Consider the following 26999-nt stretch of genomic DNA (forward strand, 5'->3'; position numbering starts at 1 on the left):
GATTGCCTCTTAAAAACAATCAATGAAAATACAAAGTTAATACAGAGTCTACACTGCTCAGACTGCTCCACCATTATATGATCAGCTTCATTTCATATTACCAACACAATACTATTGTAAAGCCTTTGTCCCAGTCCCATGAACAATGCCACCTGGCAAGAAAAAAAACTAGTATGTCAACTTGATCTTGTATTACCGGACCTACAAGGCCTGGAACATATCATAAAACTGGTTCGGTGAAATGTGATACCTTAAATTGGCCCATTGTGATTGCTCGTATAATTACACAAATTCATGGGAAATAGAACATCCATGGGAGACGTTGTATGCTGTACTTTTTCAGCCTTTAATTGGCTTTCGGCACAATAAAACAATGTTTCCTTGTGGTGAGTCCACAAGAAGGGAGTCTCTCATCAGTACACTCAGACTGTTGATTAAAGTGCTCACTGAACCATGGAAAGATCCAGGAGAAGAGGCATGTGCACCAAAGAAGATGAAGTACACTGAACCAGTAATCTTTCTGCACTTGGATGCAGTGTATGTCGCTGTGGTATATTTAAACACCTAAAGGTACTCTTGAGCTTTCTGGTGTTGAGGCCTTTTGACAAAACATCTAAATGGGATATCCTGCCCTTTCCCCAATATCATACCTGCTCTTAAATTGTTTTAACCACTGTTTTAGGATATATTATGATGGCAGACAAGCTACAGCCAGCAGCAGTTTAGCGTAGCCTATAATTATGTCATTAAGTCATTTTAACATTTAAGTTTTTCTAAAGGTTAACAAAGCAGTTAAATGTTAGGTAATTAGCGAGCTTTGGGTGTGCTGGAAGGTTGGTATTGTTTCCCTCTGGCTCAGGTTTTGCACTAAGCTACGCTACCCGACTGCTGTCTGTAGCTTCATGTTTAACAGGCATAATATGAGAGTGGTGTTGATGTTCTCATCGAAACTCTCAACCACATAATGATTCAACGAAATGTTAAATTATTCCTAAAAGCTTTGGAAAAATGGAACTGAATTGGGTATTGCACATCATTTTCTTTGTCATTTCTGTCCCCGATTGCTTTTGTTCTGCATAAAAGCCGTCATCTGTGCACGCTGTATTAGACCTTGTGTAAACAGGTTGGGGGGGGTGAAGACATGAGCATGGAAGGGTCATGAGTTTAACATGTGACAGTCAGTGTAACCTGCTCGCTGATCCCTGCCTCCCTCTCCGTCTGGAGGGCCTGAAGTGGCATTTCATGAATGACTTTGCTGAGCCTGAGATTTTTTTATGCATGAGCTCCAGCTTTATGTGGGCTTCACTGCAGAAAGCCATAACTCCTTCTGACTAAAATTTTCGAACAGCCTGCTGGGGATCAAAATGGTTTCACTTATTTTTCTTCTGTTCTATCAGAAGGCCTTTTTTTAAGCTACTGAATTAACATGAAATAAACAGGGTGCAACAATTTTTTTATAAATCCAAGAAAAAGTTTGTTTCAGAGAAAATGAAAAATAAAAAAAGGTCCTTGTCCTTGATTGGATTCCAGTTCTGCCCAACAGCTGTCCTTGGAGTCTGCCATTTTAATAATTTCATGCCTAAACCATCTCATTTGCATGACAAAATGACTTGACGGGCATAAAATCAGTCCCAATCTCTGCTGCTGAAGCATGAATACCACAAACTGTGTCAGTAGCCACATCGATGCAAAAGTTGGTGTAGGATGATTAGGGCAAAAACAAACACTGACCTAGTTTTTGCCGCATTTTAAATGAAATTAGGGTATGTTCTCCAGTTAGATTTCTATCTATCTTAAAGAAGGATGCAGTCTATTACTACCTTTTGTCTGCCAAGAGGCCGTTTTTTTCAGACGTTCACAACTGGGAATGTAGCAGTCATCCAGTTCCAGAAATATAACAGATGTAACACCAGAAAGGAACAGTTCTCACCACGACTGAGCTGCAGACACGGCCATGATTGACTGGTAGAAACCTCACCAAGGTGAACCGCAGGTTGGAGACTGGCGAGAATCCCAGATGGCATCTTTACACCGAGCCTTTTGTGTAGGAGTGTCTACAAATGTCTGAACATTTCATTACACCATGATTTACTGTACTAGACAAAAAGGGATTATTTGATGGGTTATTCACCATTTAGGCTCTTTTTTTTGGATGCTGACCTGGATGATGTGATGAGAATGTATCTTTTGTTGCCCATTTGCAAAGCTACATATTTTACACTTTGATTTACTGGAAACACTTGATCTGCAATGGCACTTTTTTCATGTTTAATGATGTGGATATAAAGAGCTGAATCAGAGCGTTCCTGTCGGAGAAACAAGACGTGTTGCAGAGGCTTAAGTTTGACCACACAGTTAAACCTCTGGAGTGTCGAGACACTGATTCCGACTGTGTAGGCTGTTGGAAAAAAAGATTTATAAGGTCAGAGGATCACTTGGACCAACTCCTGGACACGTATTAAACATGTCCTGAAGCTAAAAATAGCAGTTAAACCATAGCTTTTATATGTTGGATATAAATTTGGGGGAAAGCTCCTTGCTTGCACTTTCCTTTTCATTTTGGATTAGTCTACTCTGTGGGAGATTTGGCCAAGTGGGCCTTGAATGTAAATCAAGGGTTGCCTTTTTATATATAAAATGTATATGAATGTATGTTTTATTTAAACTAATTTGCGGTGAACATTTACAGCTAGTTGTTAACTTCATCCAGTGTAGTCAGTCTTCTAAATTTAATCTTCCTGCCATTATTGCTATAATCTCACTTTTCTATACGCGATCACAATGATCCTCTCTTCGAAATAAGTAAATCAAAGCCTATCTGATTATTCTTCATCGGGCATTATTATGCAATGTGACTGGAGGCACTACAGGGGCTGCAGTCGTTGTCGTAAAGCTAATTGGCAAACTCTGTATAAAGCAGCATGGGATATTTTAATGCCTTAATTAGACCAACTGATCCATTTAATAATTACTTGTTGCAAACGAGGCACTGAGATGAGTCATCCTGTTCTTAAAAACTGGATTTATGAGGAGAATTTACAGGAGGCCAATTAGGAGTTCACCAAGCACTGTGAGAAACAGCAGACACAGTTCAATTACACTGAGACCGTGTCAAAAACAATCATTTACTCTCTCTCTCTCTCTGATCCAAAACAATGACGCAACATTGCCGGAAACGAACAACGAATAGTGAGCTTGTGTCATGAGAAAGAATCTGTCTTTTTGTTTTTCGGTGAGATCATCGGCTTCTTGTGTCATCTCGTCCTTTTGTGGGAAGGCAGACAGTGTCTCAAGCCAAAGAGGCCATTTGAAGCCAGGTGTAGTGTTGCTGTCTGTGCATGCACTCCTCTACAGGACCTCGGCTCCATTCTCACAATAAACACAACTCAACCAATTCAAGTCGGAAACTCGTAAAAAGCAGATCCGTGAAAGAAATGGTTTGAAAGCCTGGTTCTTACAGACTGGAATGTGCTCGACTCAAACCGTCCTGCCAATTTCTCGTCACTCAAGACTCTCAAAACTAATCTCAAACTGTGAGGGGCAACGTCTGGCATGATGTAACTCAGACTGAAGTTCCACAGCAGCTTAAATCCATCCAAGCAAATGATCAGAGAGGATCATAATCAGATTAAACCTTCACCCCCTTTGTGAAAGGACAGCTTTGGTGTATGAGAGTCAAATCAAACGAGGAGGCTAGTAAAAAAAACTAAAAAAAACTGCTAATAAAGCAGCAGAGAGGTGTGAAGGATAATAATTATGTAGACTTGTCATTTCACAACAAAAACAGACAGTGTAAAGTAGCTGTTATTTAATAACCATGATTTGCTCAACAACTGTGGTTACAGTTTATAATTACCCGTCTGTGTGTGACAGACAGTTGGCAGCAGTACTGCAGTGTAAAGGCACAATGACAGATAAATGTGATGTCACAAGACACAACAAGATGACCTGCACGACAACAAAAAAAACCAAAACAGATTTACATCAGCCATAACTGGCTTTGTCAAATACAGTCCCCATTCAATCGCTTTGATTGAATGAGAATTTTTGTTTTTACAGCATTTCCTTGGTCAGTTTGAATAAGGCAAAATATATATATATATACACACACACAGTACCAGTCAAAAGTTTGGACAAACCTTCTCATGCAATGGTTTTTCTTTATTTTTTTCTTTGGACAAACCTTCTCACATTGTAGATTAATATTGAAGACATCCAAACTATGAAGGAACACACATGGAATTATGTGGTAAACAAACAAATGCTCAACAAACCAGAATATGTTTTATATTTTAGATTCTTCAAAGTAGTTGAATGAGAAGGTGTGTCTTAAACTTTTGACTTGTACTGTGTGTGTGTGTCTATATCTATAGATATATATATATATATATATATATATATATATCTATATATATATATATATATATATATATATATATATATATATATATATATATATTGAGTAAACAAAAGGATAGTGTGAAACAAAGTGGTACACAAATCTTATTGAAAAACAAAATATAGCAAAATGTTAACACTCTCACAGCGACACACAGAATGTGAAATAAATGATGGATGAAGCTGAGTGACCTATAGTATTACGATAGCACAAACAAGAACAGCCTCAGTCTTAACCTTCTAGAACATGTACTCAGTACTCTGGTGGATCCTCCAGAGGCTTCGAGGGAATTCAAAAGAGACTGAAAGAATCTCAAAGACTTGGAGATATTCGCTACATTGCTGACAGCCGTGGCAGATACTGCCAATAAATGAGTACAAAATCAAAGAACCTTTAAAAAACAACAAACAAACAAAACAAAAAAAACATCAGAGGCTATGAATCCCTCTGAAATACAAAAATAGCCAACTGACTGCTTGTCATCTCCAGGGTCTGCATAAGTGCATTTGTTGACTTCATGTTTTTATAGTAATAGGTTGAGGTTTTCCTTGAGTGCGTAGGAAAAATGGATCGTCCTCTTGATAATTAGAGGAAAATACAAATAGCTAAAATCTTAGGTCAGTGCTAAGGAACTCCTTCATCTGATCCGCTCAGCTCACGCCTACTGTTGGTTTGGAGGAGTGGCTGTCATTATGAGTCCTCAGCTCGTTATTCCCCGTGTCAGGGCGTCACCCCCTCCTGGTCCATGCTGCAGCCGAGAGCTTCGATGTCGTTGCTGATGTCGGTGATCATACGGTCCCATTCGTCGCCCTCAGAGGCCTCCTGGCCCTCGTCCGAGGCGGCGCTCCCTCCCGCCGCTCCGTTGCCGTTGGTGGTGGAATCGGAGGCGGAGCTGGCCGTGCGCCGGTAACGACCGAAGCTGTCTGTGATGATGCCGCGGCCGTCCTTCACGCCGATGGTCTCCAGGAAATTCTCAAAGTGCTGGCTGTCCTTCTCTGGTATGAAGGGACGCAGGCCTGCAGGGGAACATTTTCAATGCATGAGGTCACGGTTTGTGTCTGACGTGACATCAGGACGTCTTAAAGCACATATTTACAAGACAAGACCGAGAATAAGGTGGTCGTACCAAGTAGAAGGAACTTCCTGCTGTCCCCATAGAGTTGTCGCAGGTTAATGCAGAACTCATGAATGGAGGCCCCATTACGGTATTCGTGGAGCAAGGTGGCAAACTGCTGGATCTCCTGCGATGATAGTTTCGTCCGCAGCTAGAAGAGTAAAGAAAAAAAAAAAGATATTGAAAAGGCAAAACAAGAATTAAAACAGCTTGGAAAAATACTCTTTAAAAAACAAAGAAATCATACTGTGGTCATGTAGTCCTGCAGCAGCTCCGCAGCAGTGGTGCTGAGCTCTCCGTCACTCGCGGTCTTCGTCTGTGGGGACGCCGGGGTCGATGCTGATGGAGAGTTTCCTTCTGCCTCCATAGAGACCTGGAAAGGACTGAGAGAAGAATGCATCTGTTGTAAGTGACAAGCAAAAGTAAAAACACTTTCAGAGGTGTGTCAAAATCTTTCTGGATCACTGTGCTGCCCAATATAGAATCATTGATGTAGGGCTCTTCAACTGTGTACTCACAATGTGCTGGCTTCTTCTTCAAAGGCCTCCTTGACATCCACTTTACTTGAAGAATCATCTGAAAACAACAAAAAATAAAAGTATTTAAGGGGTTCATATCTTACTTAAGTTCTGAGAATTCAGTAAAAAAATATATTACACCAAATCAAATTTGACAAAAGTTTGCAAGTCTGTTTTTCCTTTACCGCTGTAAAGAGAAAGGTGTCTGGTAGGTGTAGTTGCTCCATCAAAAATGGCTCTGTCCAAGAAGTCGATGGTTGATTCGGTGTAAACGATCTGAAAGACCTGGCTGAGCAGAAGACACAGCTCCTCTGCTGCTGCCTAGGAGACAACAAACAAAAGTCATGTTTACATTTAATGTTACTAGCTGGCAGACTTCCTCTTATTTCATGAAAAAAAAAAAAAAAAAAAAACGGGTGGCTAGGAGCCTAAATTTAAATTCACATTTTAAAGCGATCACAGTTAGTTAATTTGGCGTGCACCTTCAAAAAAGCCTTGTTCCACCTGTGTAACCTAAACTAACTACAGAAATAAACTCATAATTCCATTTAGCATAGCTGTAGATGCAAAATAATACCTTATTATCAACAGCCAGCACAAGCAAACAGCAGACTTCCACAAGAACAGCTCCACTCTCCGATAAGGAGCTCAGGGTCTGAGACTTGTTGAGATCGGGACACGAGCTGGGACAAGGAGAACCTCCCGACTCCTGGGCTGAAAAACACAGAAAAAAGGCACAAAGTCTAAATTAACTAAATTATTCTAATGTTCAAATGTTGTCAACTTAATGCATTTACTGTAGACATTTTTTTAAAATCATATGAATCAAAACTTCTATTTATTACTGGGCCGGACTATTTGAGCTAGCAAATCATTTCACATTATTTACTAACTTCTCTAACAGAACGATGCTAGTTAAGCGCTATTTATAAAATTGGATTTAACATTATCAAATTTCTATTATCCTTTGTCAATTAGCCGTAGGGACAATGTTACCAAATAAAGAATCAGAGAGACCTGACAACATTGGCTACAACTTTAAAGAGTGCATTGCAACAGGACAACAGATATCTGCTGTCTAAATGATCACTGTATGAAGCTCCTCCTCCTCTGAAATCAACAACAATATGACACATTTTACACCTTTATTTCAACAACTCAACACTAACTGGACTCTTTAAATGTTTGTTTTTTTTTACCCGTTTTGATCACCACAAGGTGCAAAGAGTCGTCCCTGATGTAGGAGACGGCAGCGATATCATGAATGGGCACTCTCAGGATGATGTCTTCTCCATCGCGCCAGACAAGCTTTATGTTGTACGCCGACAAGCTCACCACTGCATCCTGCTCTGACGTCAGCTGGCCTGCCAACTGATGGGACTTCTGAGAAACACAGAGGTGTACAATGTGGTAAATGCTACCTGTTATAGTAGAAATTAAAAATACCATATCTGTGACAACTTGAATATTCTGGTTCACCACAGATAAGCATAAGCATTAAAAGCTCTGATCAACTGTATTCTCTCTTTGTATTAAAGAGAACCTATAGATGTATACATTTTATATCTTATAGTTGTATGAAAAACTATCAGAAAGAGAGCGCCACCTACTGTTGGACCATGTCAAATCAGAAACTCACCCTTGCATTGTCAATGAGCTGCAGCACTTCTGTGCGACTGGATGGGTTCAAGTATCCTGGAACTGATGTCAGCTGTCCCAAGTACTGGACAAGACAGAACAGGCACAGACGTTTTACTTAAGAGTTGTTAAAAAAATATCCAAGAGAAATGAAAATGACTGACTGAGGGACTCTGTATCTCTGCTAGTCACACTCACTTTGACTTCCTTCTCAATATAGTCATTAAGCAGGATGTCAGGGTCAATACGGTGGTCGGGCTGAGAGAGTGAGACGGTGTGGAGTGCCCTGCGCTCTGTGGCCTTCTCCTGGGCCTTCTTGTCTCTCCCCTTCTCTCCTTTCAGGAAGACTCGCTTGAACGGAGACACGATACCAGGCTGGTGAACAAGGACAGAGACAGCGGGGTTGAGAGACATCAGGTGATTGTAAAGCCGCCTTCCAAACCATGCGGTAAGAAATGAGACTCAATTTGTGAGGATATATAACATTTCAAAAACACTCTAGATTTACAAACCTTTGCCGTTATCCGTTTCTATGCAATATGATGTAGTTGCAATGGGCTGGCAACACAATAAAAGCAATTGCCAATGCAGCTACAAGTTTAATATCTCGCCCCAAAAATATATGCAGAAACTTTACTAAACTTCTGTTCACTCTGGTACTTATATGCCTTGTAATTTCTGCTGACCCTGCTTCCCCTGACTGTGCGGGAAGCTGCAGGAGTAAGTCACATGTACAGCCCTCCTTGTTACCCAATATGTGTTGCTCAAATATCAACAATAGCATGTGCACAACAAAACAGCATTTTGCAATACCTTATGGATTTGCAGTGGAAGTCAGTGTAAAACATGATGTATAAATCACATCTTGAGACATGAAACAGCAGCCACAGATGTGTCAAGAGAGAGAAATGTTTTCCGTCCTTTTCTTAAAAAAATGTATCTGAATATGCATTAAAACCTCTTCATTGCCTTGCACGTAAGAAAAAAACCCGAATCAAATATATAGCTTGTATCAACTGGTAAAATTGAAACAAACTAAGCTAAGTGTGATTTAAAAGCCTACCTCGTTCTCCATGAACCCTCTCGCTGGAGGAGTCGCCTATTCAACGGCAGGCACACTGCGCGGCGACGGATGCGGCTACGCTTTAACTGTCTGAACCGGTCACCTGTTGACTCCACTCACACACACACTGTGACAGCTGCCAACTGGTGACAGAGGTACAAACACAGTGAGGGGTGTGACTCCACTCACAGAGGAAGGGAAGCTTCTATGTCTCTGTACTCAGGCACAAGAACAGGAAAGGGACTAGCCACAACTTCCTGTGATGACACATTTGTGCTTTGAATATTCAAATGCTTACAATTCACTTGTTGTGAAAACTGCTTTAACAGCTTAGGACGACATGCAAAGAGAGTGTGTGGTGAGTGGCAGTCACTTTTGCTCCAGATCTCCATATTTTATTGTGATGTGATGATGGCTGCCTTGCATCAATCGATATTCAGGACTCAGCTCTGCAACTGAATGTCCGTACATATCGCTGCTAAAGCCACAGAAATACAAAACCTTGTCTATTACATTATGCTAACCACAGATGTCACATCTGAAATTGCTGCTTACACAGCAGATTAAATAAGGCGACAAGTGCAGACAATCAGGTGTAGTCCAAGCCAAGTAGAACTTCTTAACGCACCCACAACAGTGATGAATGCAGAAAAGGTGCATTTGACTCTTACACTGTTACCATAATTTGGTTCCTGCCTGATATGCTGACATTTGATCACAGACTTTAGACTCTATAGAACAGCACAACCTACGACCAGTGCATTATTTAACAGTGTGTAGCTCAAGTGCATTAACATTTTATGTCTTATCCTTGTGAAATGTGAGACCAGAGATACCGTGGTTTACCCCTGCCAATTCCCTCAAGATGAACGACTGCTTTTTTGGTGACAGACTGTTGTACAAAGAAACAGAAGTGAAGATAATGTATGTGTTCTTTGTGCTGTGATGGCCATTGTGACAAGGGCAGGTGGACATTCAAACTTTCTTACACTTAAGAACAATTCAGGAAAACTTGGAATTTGTCCACAGCTGTCAGATGCCTTGTCTTCTCTAGATGACAGCTTACAGACTTTAAATTAGTTCAGATAAAAAAATATATCTGTGAGCAAAGTGAAAGTAACAATATCATATCAGTATATGAAGGGTCCTAAACTTTCACTTGAACCTGTGTGATAATAATATAATATTCTGTATTATATAGTAACAATACATCAAATGCTGCTCATTATCACCACCAAGTGGCACACACACAAGAACATTGAGCATTGGTGACACTGATGCCTAAAAGTTAAAATCATCAACCCTGAACAGTAGGAGCTTAATGTATAGCGGGTTTTAGGAAGTTGAAAGTGAAAACATTAATTACTGACATTAAAAGCCTAAAAAAAATAAAATGTTTTACACCGTTCAAGAAAGCTACAATGCTGCTAGTCAAGTGATTAAATACATTTACTTCAACTCTTTCTGTTTTGTGGCCACAAGCAGACAACTCATTATTATTAATAAGGCATTTTGGAGTGGAAGTTTTAAATGTATGCCTTATCTAACTATGGGCAGAGACTGGGCTAGTTATCATTGCTGACAAAAAACATTTCCTTGCCACAACAAACCTTTCCTTAGCACTAGGATATCGCTTCATTTCCGTCCAAATTTCCCCTTCACATCAAGAGGAGGTGGAATGAGATGGGAAGTAAAAATAGAGCTTTTGTCATGGAAAAAACAACGATGGAATGACCGGCACAATGCCGATGTTGTAGGATGTTAACCTACAACACTTCACTCCTCAATACACTGCTCAGGTTGTCAATGGCATTGTCCTCCCCTCCAGCTTCCTCCTGTGCTGACCAGAAGAACAGAAGGAGAATGTCCCTTGTGTCTGAACACACAGATCTGGCTCTTTCAACTGGGATCATTAGGCAGTGTGTGTGTGTGTGTGTTGGGTGTGTGTGTGTGAATTGTTGGTGTGTGTGTGTATGTATTGTGTGTGTGTGTGTGAATTGTTGGTGTGTGTGTGTATGTATTGTGTGTGTGTGTATGTATTGTTTGTGTGTATTGTGTGTATGTGTGTGTGTGTGTATTGTTTGTGTGTGTATTGTGTGTGGGTGTATTGGGTGTGTGTATTGGGTGTGTATTGTGTGTGTGTGTGTGTTGGATGTGTGTGTGTATTGTTTGTGTGTGTGTATTATGTGTGTATTGGGTGTGTATGTTTTGTGTGTGTATTGGGTGTGTGGGTGTGTGTGTGTGTGTGTGTGTGTGTGTGTATTGGATGTGTGTGTGTATTGGACGTGTGTGTGTGTGTGTGTGTGTGTGTGTGTGTGTGTGTGTGTGTGTGTGTTGGATGTGTGTGAGCATCCAAGGAGTGCTGCTTCCTTCAGTAGGACTGACTCATCAGACAGCTGATGTTGAACACATTCTTCATGACTGATCTGTTGCTCCTCACTCAACTCAACTTTAACTTTATTTAATACCCATTCAGTAAATTACACATGTCTCCCGTCTAGTGTCTCACAGGGTGTTACTGTGATGCTTACCCCCCCTGGACGCTGACATTCACTTGATATCTGTCTCAACTTAGCCAGCTAGCCGGGGCTCTGACTTGCTAGCAGGTTAGCATGCTAGCTTGTCAACTTGCTGTAAAAAAAAAAAAAAAAAGTAACGTCAGCTCAGTCAAATGCCCGACTTACCTTTTTCACTTTTTTCACATCATCCTCCATTTCTATGGCGATATCCTCTTCCTCACATTGAGCGTGGAGATCCAGGTGAGACGAGACATAACTAACGCTTGTGACCAGCACTCATGTGAAAGTAGTTAGCTTGTTAGCTTTAGCCTAGCATTGGTAAAGTGATGCCGGAATCTCAGCGCACAGCAAAACGCCATCCTGGTTTTTTTTTTTTTACTTATTCGAGAATCATAAAGAAAAAATACCGACGTGCCACCACTGTGAAAAACGGTATGCTTCAGTGCTGCCAACACGATTAAACTAATACACTGTAAAGAAGACAAACTCGGGTAAAACAGCAAAAACTTTTCAACCGTGCCGCCATTTTGGGCGTTAAACTGAAGGCCCAGCATGCATTGCGTTGCACAAACCAAAACAGCTGCCTGTGTTTATCACAGTGGTGACGCCCCAGAGGCCTGCTTTACTGTCACTTAAGACCAAATGAGTTCAGCTATAAATGCAGAAAATGTTTTGACTTATGCAAAGGAGACAAGATTAACTTTTATTAAATGCTTTTATGTATTTATTTTGAAGTTTAAACCAGCTTTATGGCAACTTATCATTTTTTTAGGAGCTTTTGAAATGTTGTCTCAGTTCTCGTTAGGAAAACTCCAAATCTCACTTAATAACTTTATAAACTCACTCTGGAACTCTCTCCCCAAACACATCCGAGACTGCAATAATCTTTCAATGTTCAAATCAGAAATCAAAACTCACCTCTTCAAAACTGCTTTTAATGTCTGACTAATGCTGTATGTTTTAAGTTTTAAGTATTTAGTGTGTAGCTTTTAAATGCTGTTTTTAAATGTCTGTAAAGCGTCTTGTATAAATAGAATGTATTATTATTATTATTAAACATTTGGTCTGATGTAAGTTGTTTTTTTAAACAGTTAACATTTCGCCTATAATTAAAAAAATAGGTGACTCTTTTCTGAGTAACTGTCCCAGTGAGCCATTCTTCTTGAACTATAGCTTAATTAAGTGCACCTGAGATTAAATGTGCTTTCCTGCTAAGATAAGTCTAAATGTGTTTAACTAATCGTCTAAAAAACATCATAAGGTTGTTAACATGTAGTTGTTTCACTTAATAAGTGACAATTTTAGGTGTCCATCAAAACAATATCTGGATACGCTGTTTATAATTACTGTTTACTGTTCCTGTTTTGCCAGGACTTGTATATATATGGGCAATCAGGACAGTTACAGATAGAGAGAGAGAGAGAGAGAGAGAGAGAGAGAGGCAGATGAGACGAGTGGAGAAATAATCAGGCATGGATGCAGCAAGAGGAAATGAGAGTTGAAAAGAAAAACAATCACTCTCAAGGTTGTCTCCCATATGGAAAAGATATACAAACATTTTACTAAATGTTTATATCTTTTATCTGAAACTTATAAGTAATATATATGACAAGGGGCCTTTTGTACGGTTTTGTACGATCTTTTCCATATGGGCTGCATGAGTGACAACAAATGAAAGGTAAGTTGCGTCAGTCTATTTTTATTAAGTAATCAGGATGTTCATTAGGTGACATCTTAATTAACATTTTAACGATCAATCGATACACTACATGTATTGGGTCAGGCTTTCTTATTCAGTAACCTTGTGTTTTAATTTGAAGGGTTTTATCATTTTTCTGTACAGTATAAAGATGTATGTAACCCCTCTATATAATGTATATTTTAAAGTGAATTATATTGCAAAAATGTGCCCATCAAAAGATGACCCCACACTCATCCTCAATATCCACTGTCCTGTAAGTTTATTATAAACAATGCCCATGTCTCAACATCTTTATTTTACCTATTGTTTCAATGTGCCAAATAAATTCCTTCATAAGCTATTAAGTTAGCAAAATGATTCACAAAATGATTTGATCTAGTGCACCCATGTTCAAAGCGCCTGATTAGCCTTTTCTTAGGTTGACTGTCACATGTCTCACTTTCTTCACCCTCCTTTATCATTTTTTATTAGTTCATCAGCTTTGTGTCAACACATACAGTAATCCCTAGCAAAGCTCCACGCAACATCAATCTGCAGAGGCATAACCAAAGTAATCAGTGTGTGCAGGCCTTTGATTAGCTAAATGAACTATACTCACAAGCTAAAATGTTTACTGTAAAAGCATTATATTAGAACACATTCACTTTGTGTAGGCTCACATCATACACCTTTGCAGGCCATATACTGCAACTTCATGCCTTCATTTGTTGAAATGTGAAACATGCATGTGAATACAGTACTTATATATTGCACTTTCAAATACTATATTTATTTTTCTCTTCTGGGATGAACAGTCTGATATATGAATCTACAGTAAGGCTTAACATTACATTTTCAGCATAATATTTCTCTTTTCATCTAAAAACCAAAACATACAAAAAGAACTGTAGCACCATATGTTATTAGTAATACTCATATTGTTCCCAAAAATAGGACATCAGTTTTGCTTTTTTAAAGAACGGGGATTCCATGAAACAATTTACTTACATTGTATATTTAACAACAACAAAGAAATCATTCCTTATATGTTCTCATTCACAACATAGGTTGTATGAGTACAATTTCATAAAGATGCTACAGATTGTAGCCAATTTGCCTACTGACATTGTGCCAACTTTTGGAATACCCCGGATAAATCATATAGTCTAGAGAGTATCCTGATAGATTTGTGAAATACACCAACAAGCTAACACAATCTAGAAATTGTTCGAATATAAACAAAGCAATATTTCCCAACACTTTTGATAACAATTTCAAAAATCAGCAGCAATTAATATGACAACCATAGTCGCTTCATTGGAATATCAAATCCATTTTAAAACAAAATATTACAGCCAATTCTACAATAACAACAAAAATAGATACACACATATTAAGGACATATAGATGACAGGAATTTACAACACAGCAATCACGTTCTATATATATATATATTTATTTTTTTTACCCAAATTCCAGTAGCAGAAGTACATTTGTGCTCCTGTGCGTTTGCCAGAAAGATGCATTTTATCATCTGCTAGTTTAATTCTCTCAGAGAAAAGAAAGAAAGAAAATCCTAGTGCAGACTGAATCATAGTAAAACAAACTCATACTGTATGCTGAAACCAGTATAATAAACATAATATGAACAGAGAATCTCTGTTTTTTTTTGTGCAGGTTGGGAAATCAAAATGGCACCATCGAGAGTTGAGGCCTGCTGTAAACTGTGTGGATTTGAGGTGCGAGCTCTTGAGCATTTTGAGACTGCAAGTTTGTGGGGCACAGGTCCTCTCAGTCACCCGGAAGGCTATGCTATCAGAAAGCTAAAAAGCGGACCGCAGTCCACATTGGTAGCACCTTTTAAATGGATTTATTCAGCACCAGGTCAGCAACAGAAATCAAAGAAGGATCAAAAGTATAAGAAGTAAATGCACCGTTTTATCCTCTGAACTTGCTGCTCCATTGGTCAAACAGATGGCCATGACACAAAGGTACAGACTCAAACCAAGTCAAACACAACAATGACCTGCTGCTACACATTAACGCAGAAATCAGAGGGTTTGTTGTGCAGTCGAGAGCACTTACATGCTAAATGTTGAGGGTCACCTCACAATGACTTCTAAAGGCATGCAAGGAGGTGGTGGGAAAACCAGGAAATTAGGTTATTCAAATGTAAATCAGTGACCAGGCCTGTTTCATCATTCCATTGCAAGAAAATGCAACATAAGTGTTTTCTTTTTTTTTTTTTTTTGTTTGTGCATTTTGTCATCATTCACTTCTTCCGTGTTTTATTCCAACTGCAGGCATTATTGTTTTGGCTAGAGGATGTATTTTTCACACAGGACAAACGACACAGAAAGTTTACGTCTTGGCACTACAAATCATTCATCATTGCAAGACAGAAGAAGATGTAAAGGCATAGACAAAAGTACAAAACAATCATTGACCAAATCGCTCGGTATCGTGGCTGGCATCTGTTAAGACTTTCCATCAAACAGTTTTAAATTAACGCTTTTGAGCTCAGTCCAAACTGCTTATTGTAACTTGCTGAATCAACTTTGGCTGTTGTGGTTCAGCTTGCTGAAACGTAATAAAAATGAGGAATCCTACGTTCAAGTACAGAACATGTTCAGTATTGCCTTACTTTTTCTCCTATATCTTTAACGGAACCAAGAACTGGGTTTCACTCCATACCCACCACTTGGTTCTGTAACACTGTGAAGTTTAGTTGTAACACTGTCACTAGGAAACAGTGGAGTCCTGTTCATGACGACTTGGATGAAATGGTTAGACTAAATGGCGTCGTTGACTGAGGTGTGAGCTGACAGAATCGAGAACTTGGCTTAATCAGGTTTGAGGCGACAGACGGGGAGAATATTGTTTGGTGTTGTCGTCGTCTCGGTGAGTGTGCTGGCACATGAAACAAGTAAAGAAAGACATTGGCATTGTAGTTTGTGAACCTGGCTGCCATGGCTGGATTGAAGCACCCAAAGTAACAAGGCACAACAAGGACTGAGAAGAACAAGCTTGCTGTTCAGACGCTCTTGCTGTGTGTTGTGGTTGTTGTTGGATGTGGAGTTGGGCAGCTAACCTATTTCTTTGTGACCTTTGTTTATGTTATAAAGTCTGGTAGCCTTAATGCTACCCTGTGATGTAACGGCTTCCACTTACACTCGCGTGTAGCTTAGCTCTTGAAACCCGTGTGTGATTGAAAGAAAACAAGACAAATACTCACTTATTAACCATATTATAGCTTTTTTTTACTAGATACAGAAAGTGGCAAAACTATGATTGTTCTGTAGAAATTCGTAAAATATACTGTTTGTTTCATAAAAATGACTTGTACATATAGATTCTTTGCAGACTCAATTAAAATAAATTAGTTTAATTAACCGTATTTACTGCTATTCTAATGACACAGCTAAGCAAGCATAAATACTCTGCGTTTTATGACATTAAGCACCACTATGAAATGCAGCCCAGTTGTACATAATCTTGTTTTTGATACTATATATTTTTTTTACAGTCCTTCCACACACACACACACACGCACATGAATGAATCACAGTGTATTTGCACCTGATTTGGACATGTGTCCATGTCTGGAAAAGGTCTGCAGTGTTTAGAAAGGATGCACCATTTGCCAGGCAGCCAACTACCACAAAAAACGGACCCCCCCCCCCCCCCGCCTCCCCCCAACAATAAGAATGAGCAATCATTGATCAATCATCCCAAAAACAAAAAAATGTGCAAACCATAATTTAGTGGTACAATCCCAGCCGAGGAGTGGTCCAGGTTGCAATGTGTTCAGGAAAAAATGGAGACCCTTGAGGACATGCCCGTGGATGAGAACTGCATTGAGACACCCCTGAGTCAGTTGGTTCAGTGGTCTTGTTTGTTGGTCCTGAGGAACCCCTGTATTGGCTGTTTTGCTTCGTTTTTTTTTTTTTTTTAGTTTGACAATACCTATTATTCATTAATTGACTAACTATTAACATGGCTGTTCATTCACTACAACAGAGAGGAACTACTCTGGCTACTATGGTAAACAATGAACAAGTTGGTTGTTTGCATACTCGTGTTTATCTATACATATGGTGTGTTGGATGTTTGCTCCACCTTAGCTGACCCAACAGTTCTCAATTACTCAGGGCTGAACATCACTTTTTAATCTGAAGGGTGGCAGACCCCTGGATGTCGAAGCTCTCGGTTATGGCAGTGTACCTCATTGCATGTTCTCATGTCAGGATCTCCAGTTGTTCAGCCTCAACCCCCGTTGTTCAGTTACCAGAGAGTGTGAGAGTGTTTTCACGAGGAGTGCACCAAGGCCCAGCACCGAAGAGATGGGGAAGAGGGCGGAGCAGCAACCAGGGATGGAGCCGAACAAACGGCGAGAGAACAGAACCGTGGTAAAGGGCGTAGGAGACACTCAAGACAACGTGTTTACAACAGGCGACTGTGGCTCAGAGGGTAGAACGGATCATCCCTCAATCAGAAGATTTGCGTGTCGACCCCCTGCTTCTGTTGTCCATGTGGATTTGTCCTTGGGCAAGCACTTAACCCCACATTTTTGAATTTTATGAATGGGTGAATGACATGTACTGTAAAGCGCTTTGAGTGGTCGGAAGACTAGAAAAGCGCTTTACAAGTAGAAGTCCATTTACCATTCACCATGCAAGTACACTTAGATTCCCTAATACATACTGTAGGTTGCACAGCATGTGCTAGAGAGGGGTAAATATCCATTTTTTTTTTCACACAAGCAGACAAGGATCATACACCATGATGTCTGGCCCTTTTATCACGATCTGTCCTCATGTTCTTTTCCAACCCTGGCAAAAACCCCCTCTCACCTTTGGCCTGGACTTACATGGCGTCCGCCTTTTACAGTACGATGTTAACAGGCACATGTGGCCACAGCTAAGCAGGAAGCCAGTGAGCCAGGAGAAAGGAATCTCTGTTGTGTGAAGGGCTCTTGGGCATCCCTTGTTGGGTGCATTTGTACTAATGCCTTATACTAAAATCATGCCAAACACTGCAATGTTAAAAAACACACATAATAATAATATATATGGGTGGATTTTTGAGTAAATATTTAAAATTGGAGTATGAAATGCATTCATTTTCCCCCATGAATTGTTCAGTAGCCCTCTGGAAATTTCCAAAGTTCCTTTGACTTTGAAGGCATGTTTTTTTTTCATGTTTTATTTCCTTTTTCGTCATGAGTGAATAAAACTTTGTCGTGTGGGTATCTGTAGCGGGGAGATCACGCAGGTGCAGCTGAGAGATGTATATCCGTGTATATCTGCTGCACGGCAGGCCTATGGATGGCACACGTTTTGCAAGGACTCATTCTACTGGTTTAAGGGGGCAGATAAGCTGGAAAAACAGTACTGTAAGATGCGATTTGGCTTTTGTTCAAACTGCGCTAGCAGGTGCCAGAACAGTTACTCTGTTAGGAGTAAACCTTTTAACACTGCACTGCACAAAATCTTCGTTATGTAAAAAAGTGTGTGTTCCGGCAAAATATAGTTATGTCAATGACTATAAATGTGGACACAAATACGCACTGAAGTATAATAGCATAGAAATATCTTCTCAGTTTTATCATATTTTTTTCCGAGAACTTATTACACCTCTTTGCACCCAATAAGCTTATATTAATCAACCTAAAACATTTGTTGATAATAAATCAAAATAGGGAGGTTCTCTAAGGGAGTACTTTCTAGGATTCAGAAGGGAATGGTGGAGGATTCCTTGAAGGCTGTCTTTGCACTTCAAACCAAAACACATTTATACACTTCTACCCCTTACTAGATTTACAATCTTTTTACAAAAAGTCTTTGGAATGTTTTTTATTATTATTTTCTACCCACCAATTTAGAAAATGTTGTGCTCATTTCAACTACATTCTACATTCCTTTTCATTGTGTTTTTTTTCTCATCTCAGGTGGTAATCCTAATACTTTGTGCTGTCAAAACTTTGGGCAAAAATGACCAAGTAAGGCTGTTACAGCTTGCCTCCACTGGAGGGCAGTCTGCACTGTAAAAATTGAATGTGTGGGTGGAACTGATTGAAGGTCAATGTGCTACTTTTTCCCTCCCATACATGATGCGATTACGATTAAGGATTTTGAACAAAAATAGTACAGCCAGGATACAATTGAGCCACGTAAGCTCACAGAGGGAAAATCCATTTTGAAGTGCCTCTCTTCGACACATCTTTGATTGTGACCTTTTTGTAATTTACAGGATCATGATAAAAATGTCAGTGCTTGCGGGGTAAGGAGTTGGTAAACGTTATCATACGTTTCAATAATTTACATAAATAATGGCAGTAAACGTTGGGATGTGCAAAGACCTGCCCCCTCTGAGACTCTCCTCCATCATTCCCATCAGGCTTTGCGCCAGTCTCATGTCACAGGGACATACATTATGCCCTTCACAAGTATTCACAAATTGAATCACCAATACAGTATAATGCATTAAACACATTTCATAATGAAACATTCATATGTTATCTACACACTCATACAGAACCCTCCTCTATCAATGTAGAGGGATGTATATGATACTTCTGTTTATATCACATCAGATACTGTAGGTTCATAATTTTCTCTGTGTACTGGATGTTTTTTTTTCCAAAAATAAATCTTGACTGTGTGTTTGGACTGCCTTGACAGATTTTCAGTTGATAAACCAACTTCTCCTGCAGGACAAATTGAATGATCAGAGAGGAAGAGAAAGAGAGAGCTGACTGTCAGATGGAAAGAGAGAATATCTGGAGAGGAGGAAGAGCAGAGTGAAAGAAAGGAACGCGTGTGCATCGTAGTGTGTAAGAGGAGGTGACAGAGCTGTGGGAGAAGAAGCTTTCAGAGGGAGGATTCGTACTGCAGGAGTTCATAAAGAAGCGGACCGTCCCTATACCTGATGCCCACCGCATTAGGGCTAATGTACTGCAGCACATTTATGGTCCTGCGCAGGCGCCGATCCACAAAGTGTGCATCCCAGGCTGGGTAGCGTTTTCTGGGCATGTCTATCTTGATGAGAGGACCCTCGGGCTGGATGGGCCTGCCAGCTGCATCCACGGGCTCCGTGGACCTCACCTGGAAAACCGGAAGGCAGGTGTCCGTGGCTGTTTCGTCGGACTCCTCGTATTCCCCTGCCAGACCCCGCGTGGGGGTGGCCTGAGAGCCACGAGGGCCTGGTGTGGGGGCCATAGGCTCGGCCTCGGGGGGTAATGGAAGGCCCCACAGAAGCTCAGCACAACAGGAGCTGGCCAGCACCCTCAACCGTGGGCCCATGGGGTGAAGAACCCCGTAATAGAGAACCATACAGGCCACACCTGAGGCAAAGCACAGGAAGACACCACAGAGGGCAAAAGAGGCATAGGCGTCAGTGGTGACTGGGTCACGGTACGCATACCAAAGGAGGCTGAGGATGGCGTTCTCGAACAGTACTAATATGTAATAGGCCACCATTCTGTAGCGCGTCCGGCCCGCACGTACATTGAACCAACAGAAGACGTAGACCACGCCCACCACCATGTTGAACAGTACCTCCTCCCACTTGGACATGCAGAAGTCGGTGCCGCCATGGATGACCCAGAAAGCCATGGCACACCAATGGAGCACCACAAAAATGCCAAAGTAGATGTGGAAAACAGAGGCAAATAGAGCGAGGGAGAGCACCCGTGAGGAGATGGTAAAGAGGCGCCAGAACAGATGCACCAGGGCGCCTCGGTAACTCATGCTCTTTTTGTCGTCACGTGAGTCACGCAGCAGTTTGTGGTAAGAGGCTAGCACCCAGGCCATGGACAGGAGGGAGGAAATTGCAGAAACACCTGGGAATACAGACAGAGAGAGAGAAAGAGTAAAAGAAGAGAAAGACCAAGAATGGTAAGACTGATACTGACAGATGCTGTGAGATGGTTCTAAAAACAAACATAATTTAAAAAAAAAATCCAGCTTAATTTTAAAGCATCACCCAAACCGTTATAGTTTTATCTTGACTTGGCTGCCATTCCACTTACTGTATACAGTGCGTTTTATTTCAGCCGAAACAATCCATCACATTTTTGAAAGCCACATTATTACCAAGATCATCATTCAGTCAACATGGTCTCCATTTAGGGCACCAATTCAGTTTCCTTAAGACTTGTATAATAGTAGAGACAGCATATATGTCAGAGCAGTAACCTGCTGCATGAAAAATTATAGAGGATTATCTGCAGAGCAGCAGGATGGTGCATCTCAGCAAATGTATTGATGCCATTTTTATAGAAACAGACAGGGAGGGCATCACTTGTTATGATTGAATTGCCTTCCTTTGGGAACTGCATTGCACGAGGAAACTAGAATTGTAAAAGAGGTTTTGATAACTAGAGAGTGATGAATGCTGGAGACTCGATACAACGGTGCACTGTAAATGACGTGATATGTGATCCTCACGAAAAAATGGATTGTCAGGTGTTAAATGCGGAAGCATCTAGGCTTCATGCGGCAATCAGATAATGGAGAGAAAAAAAGAATATGAGAGACTAAACGTAAACAAGATTTGACTCCAGAGCCATAGGGAAGCCCTTACACTGCAGCCACTCAGCCTTGTTGCTCTGGATCATGATGCAGAGCTGCAGCACCAGCTGAGGGGCACTTTCTAAGAAGGTCTCTAGCAGTCGCAGCATGTTGACATCGGCATACTCGTACATCATGGCCCAGTAAAAACGCCGCTGGTTCTCCTTCTGCCGGTGACTTTGTATCCCGAGGTACATGGTGCGGATGTACCTACAGAGGGAGAAAGGACAGGGAGTTAGACAATGCAATAACAAAAGTATTGATACAAATATACAATGACACCCGTTGACCTAAGTATTACATCTTTGCTACCAAAATAAATGCACAGTTCAGAACACCTGCACATTGTTGAGTATCGACGACACTAGAGGGCATACTCAGCTACACTTTTTTAATGCACATAAAAAAATATAAACTTGCATTTATGAGGAGTCTAGAGGTTCAGATGTTTACTGGGGAATCAAATTTACTTTAATAAAATAAACACATAAAGGATATGTGCAAAAATGTGTGGATTGTGATAACTACATCAGTTAGTGAACATAATCACTTTTCAGGAGGACGTACTGATAAAACTCAAAGACAAGAACACTAATGTAAGTGTGACTAAGAAAAAATAAGAAGCTGGAAGAAAAACTTTGAAAGGAAATTCCCATCCTGCCTAAACATTCTACATCCAACAATAGCTTCCCAAAGCACCAAGTTGCTACTTCACATATCTACTTATACATATCTCAGCAGCTTTACTCAACAGTATGACTGGCTTGTGAAAAGCACAGCAGCAATGACAAAATGGAAAACATTTTAGAAGCATCTCTTTGGCCTCTAAAGGTGGTTATTGAACCTGTTATAGGGTGCATATAGTAAGCATGGCAATGATTATTCTCTTAAGTGCACCATGTGACTCATATTGTCAGCTGGACTGGCTATTTCCGTGACTTATGGGGTTTCATAACGGTGAAAGTGTGTGTGGTGAATCCAGGGAGACAGTAGGCACAGTAATGCAGCCGAGGAATGGCAGCTAATTGAATCAAGCTCCCGTTGCCATCAAAGCCGTACCACTGCTTTCATGGCATTGTGTACTGCTGGGCCAAAAATGTAATATGCCCAAGGCTGTGATATAGCTAATTAAGATCCTAATCTTCTCTGGGTATGGATTTTGAATGTAACAGCCGCCAATTAACGTGCGTGGAAGAAGAAGATGAGTGAGTCTGAGGGAAAACATTTAGCGGCGCAAGCTTTGAACAGGAACATAACACCGCAAGCTTGATAATGCACGGTAAAAAAAAACATCAATTCATCCAACAAAGGAAAATCAAGGCAACAAAAAGGAAGGAAAACTGCAGTCTGGCTGGGTTTTATCCTCTCCAATCTGTAAACAACTACAGCCCTTGAAAACATTTTAACCGAGAGAGAGAAATCTCTGAAACCAGTATGACAGTTATTGTGGTTTATAGTTATCTTAACAGTAGATTCAGCCATTGTGTATTGGGTTGGTAGCTGCAGGGCCTATCTGCCTGAGCTGGCAGAGTGGCCAAATAAATCCAGCACTTGATGTGAAGGCAGTCAACCGAGGACAATAGTGTAGCAAGGACAGAAATAGACTAGACAGAAACACTCCCCAAAACAAATTGAGAGGGCCGTGGATCTAAATTCAGTTCCTAAAGTGAGACACAATCGCATTGTAGCAAAGCAAACAAAAACAGAAAATGCTTATGAGTGTTTTTCAACATAATTACCTTCTACATTAGCTATTGGGGAAAAAATTACTGTTTAATTTAAAATGAGGTTGAGAGCAGTGCTCTGAAAAGAATGCATCGTCTAGCAGGGTCTGATTGCTTTTGGTTTATCGTTTTGGCAAGATTTAACCGCTTCCTATTCTCCCTAAATACAATGTACAACTCACTAGACATTCAATGAAATGTCGTAATGAGCTAATATGAAATATATCTTGTACTCGTGGAAGGCCCGAGAGGAAATTGTTTGTTTTCCCCGGATGACCAAAAAAATTCTTACCACCATGAGAAAAGGTTTGCACATTATTTTTGATTTGACACGTTATAGCTCTGATCTCGAGGTAATTAAATGTTCCATAGGAGTTTTACTGTGTTCACTAAATAATTATTTTATGGCCACGAAAAGCAGCATGCTCTGTTGAGAGATCACACATAAAAGTAAAATGTAACATTTACCAGTAAATAGGACGAGTCTGAGCACACACTAGGAAACTAAATTGGATCTGTCTTTTTTTCGGCCCAAAACAAAGCTCCCTCTGCTTCCTTTTTCTGACAAAGTTGGCAACCCTCCACGTGGTCCACTCAGCCAGTCAGTCAATTAAATCACCTGAAGAGACGTCCGGAGTTTCCCTCAAGGCGGGAAAGAAACTGGAGAAATAAACAAAAACTCCCACACACAGCAACTGTAGCCACAACATTAGTGTGGAGACTTGAAAGGTCTGGGTGAGTTGAGGAGCACAGGGATGGTAGTTTTTCTCGGGACAGTGGGCAGGGGGAACAAGAGAGTGGGGGCAAAATGGACAAAAGTTTTTTTTTGGGGGGATCAATAGCTATGGGCAGTAAGAGGCACCATTATATCCAGACGTAAAGGCTGGCATTCCGTGACATTTTCAGTTGGACTGGTAAATGTCAGATGGAGCAAGTCAACCCCTCTCCCTCACTAATGACATGCCACAGAGACCTATACACAGGCCCTTTGTCTCCATCTCCCAATTTCCATTAGTCTGTGTGTTCCACCGATACGTCTCACTGGTCTGTAGTGCCTCCGTCAGAAACAGTAATCTTCTTGCTCTCCATAGCTGAAAAAACAAGACTCTACAGCCATGTTAGCAGCTCTGTGCGGCTGTACTGAGCCACAGCAGTGCTTTGAGCTAACGGCTAATGCTAGCATGCTAACATGCTAATATGCTATTGTTTAGCAGGTGTAAAGTAAAGTTGCAGCTGATGGGAATGTCATTAGTCTTGCAGGTGTTTGGTCATAAAACAAAGTATTATATAAATTAAATTTTTTACACTAGATGAAAAGTTGTTTAAAATTCCTCCTGTATTCATCCTGTGCTTTATTGGAGTAGATGTAATAGTTGTTGAGCGAGTTAACTCAAAACCACCACTGTGAACGTCATAGTAGCACCGAAGTAAAAGTCATGGGATCACCAAAGTCGTTAGGATACATTGAATGTCTGTACATAATTTTGCACCAATCTATCGAGTAGATTTTGAGTTAAAACTTTGACCTAAATGTGGCACTGATAAGTCAGGGAATCACCATAGTCAACTCTGTTCTCAACATGGGTGTCTGCACAAAATTTCATAGCAATCCCTCCCATAAGTTCTTTAAATATTACACTAACAAACTGACAATGCCATTCCTAGGATTTGCAATTTAATAGCCAAGATCGATATATAACAAGCTACGGATACCTGGTTTGATATTTACTAGCTTAGGATCAGTAGTGGTGCTCAGTTTTTTTAAGTGTCAGAACTATGGCCAACCGTTCATTTCAAACGGACAGCCGGAGCCATATGTGCAATAATTCACACTTCAGCTCTGATATTCAACCACTAAAAAGTTCCCACTGTACACATTCACATCCTCCCCTTTACTCTCTGATAGTACACTTTATTAGTCTAGATTCACTTGGTTTCAGCAAAAAAAAACGGGGAAAAAAAACCTTGTACAGTTGCAAACTTTGGGTTTCACGACTGTCAGAAAAATCTGAACCCACTCCATCACGTCTCCAACACACACATAGCGCATGCCTTCGCAAAAAGTTCACACACATCCCTCTATTGTGATGCACACTGTTAACGCTCCCACTGTGCCTTTTTTTCAGTTGTAGTAACACAAATGGCTATCTAAAAATAGGCGCACACACACACACACACACACACACACACACACACACACACACACAAGCATACTTGTCAGTGCGATAGGTAATGGGGGATTTCCTTTTCTATTCCAGACACATTTGTCAGATGGATCCCTCTCTGTCTTCCTCCCCTTGTCTCTTCCCCCCCCCCATCTCCTTTAGCTCCATAGCTCCTCTAGAGGGCTCCTCATGAATTATTTGTGGCGAGATCATGGCGATTGCTCATGGCTCGTTAAGCAGCGTACGCATGGCCTAATAGCTCTACGCTGTGCAGGGGTCGTGTTCCAAGATCAGCCGTCTGCCATTGCTGTCAAGACACAGACATCCATTAACCCCCCCCCCCCCACCCCCACCCTGATTTGCCTACATTCAAAACTGAAATTGACTCCATCAAAGTTGCTGTAAGATATGAAACTGCGGGTGTGAATGAGACTTTGATATCCGAGGTGATCCTCAGTGAGGGACAGGTGGAAACACAAACACACACCATGTGGACGACTTGGCATGCTGTTCCTCCCTCTCCTCCAAAGTCATTGACCGATGAGTCATCCGACCACCATTACACTAATCCCTCGAGTGCGTGGTTAGAACGATCACACACATACACATACACACACACACACACACACACACACACACACACACACACACACACACACACACACACACACACACACACACACACACACACACACACACACACACACAGACCTAGCCAAGTTTAACAGCATCTGTCTTCTAAGTCATGCTCGTGGGAAGGCTCAGCAGCTCAGACTATTGCTGCATTCACATTTTGGCATATACTGATTCATAAGAAGATCACAAGTAACAACACACAGCAGCATGAAGCAGAGCTTGTGCATCGTCTGTTAACAGGTGGAATCCGCTACAATGCTAAGAACGCGGGACACATAACATACGCAAGGCCTGAGGGTTTTGAAAAGTGTGTATGTGTGTGTGTGTGTGTGTGTGTGTGTGTGTGTGTGTGTGTGTGATTAAGGTGGAGGCAATGCCAGCTGCAATGAGTCACACCCTGAGTCCCTCTGAGGGGCCGCACACCGACTCTCAATGAGATCTCTCCCTCTCTTGCTCGGTATCTTTGCTCCTCCTCTGTGTCTTTCCCTCTTTTTTCAAACCTTGAACACTTCGCTTTCAAGACAGAATTCAATTTCTGTGTGCTGAACATTTTCTTCTTCTTCGATACTGATTTTTTTCTGAGGAAATCGTTGGAGGGTGTGTGTGTGTGTGTGTGTGTGTGTGTGTGTGTGTGTGTGTGTGTGTGTGAGAGGTGCTGCCTGTACATGACCACTCTGTTTCCTTTCTTCCTCTACTGTTTGGCTCTGTCTCCACCCTTAGGTGCTTGATCATCTTATTGCCTACATCAGCAATTCCATCATGAATGCAACTTTTTTTGATGTTGTGTAAGAATATTGTTTCAATATTCAACCCCTGCTGCATATTGATCTGGAAGCTGAGGTCAGATTTCTCAGGCCATTTGGTCCTACCTGAGTGACCTTTGTTATATGTATTCGTTTCTAATCTAGCAGATGCACATTGCCTTTAAAGTCTGCCCGTATAAACTTATAGGATTATAGTGTGTCTCTT

At 40.9% G+C, this 26999-nt stretch overlaps 2 protein-coding genes across 3 annotated transcripts in view; both read right to left on the reverse strand.

The window, feature by feature from the left end:
• Positions 1 to 4423: 4423 nt before the first annotated feature.
• Positions 4424 to 11798, reverse strand: ccm2 (CCM2 scaffold protein). Of its 2 annotated transcripts, none has more exons than XM_054618612.1 (10): positions 11417 to 11798; positions 7868 to 8044; positions 7671 to 7754; positions 7231 to 7414; positions 6609 to 6745; positions 6217 to 6352; positions 6032 to 6089; positions 5761 to 5896; positions 5526 to 5664; positions 4424 to 5415 (listed from the first exon to the last, which is right to left on the reverse strand). In XM_054618612.1, exons 1-10 carry the CDS (start codon positions 11444 to 11446, stop codon positions 5120 to 5122), a joined length of 1377 nt encoding a protein of 458 aa, XP_054474587.1. In that variant the 5' UTR covers positions 11447 to 11798; the 3' UTR covers positions 4424 to 5119. The 2 variants fall into 2 exon arrangements, with proteins under 2 accessions (XP_054474587.1, XP_054474588.1); XM_054618613.1 differs by lacking the exon at positions 11417 to 11798 and adding an exon at positions 8733 to 8861.
• An 8006-nt stretch (positions 11799 to 19804) lies between these two features.
• xkr6b (XK, Kell blood group complex subunit-related family, member 6b) overlaps positions 19805 to 26999 on the reverse strand; it is a 44582-nt gene continuing 37387 nt past the window's right edge. Inside the window, exons 2-3 of the mRNA XM_054618906.1 lie at positions 21519 to 21715; positions 19805 to 20775 (exon numbers count right to left, since the gene is read on the reverse strand). Coding sequence (XP_054474881.1) covers positions 19805 to 20775; positions 21519 to 21715 — 1168 coding nt within the window. The remainder of the gene's footprint in view (positions 20776 to 21518; positions 21716 to 26999) is intronic.

This window comes from Anoplopoma fimbria, chromosome 18 (genome assembly GCF_027596085.1).
Source record: "Anoplopoma fimbria isolate UVic2021 breed Golden Eagle Sablefish chromosome 18, Afim_UVic_2022, whole genome shotgun sequence".
Classification (NCBI taxonomy): domain Eukaryota; kingdom Metazoa; phylum Chordata; class Actinopteri; order Perciformes; family Anoplopomatidae; genus Anoplopoma; species Anoplopoma fimbria.

What these genes read in the sequence shown, in the direction of transcription:
- ccm2 (XM_054618612.1), bottom strand. Translation starts at nt 11,446, where the DNA reads ATGGAGGATGATGTGAAAAAAGTGAAAAAG. An exon ending in AGCTCATTGACAATGCAAGG is followed by an intron (nt 7,415 to 7,670) that starts GTGAGTTTCTGA and finishes TGTGTTTCTCAG; the next exon opens with AAGTCCCATCAGTTGGCAGG. An exon ending in GAAGAAGAAGCCAGCACATT is followed by an intron (nt 5,897 to 6,031) that starts GTGAGTACACAG and finishes TTCTTCTCTCAG; the next exon opens with TCCTTTCCAGGTCTCTATGG.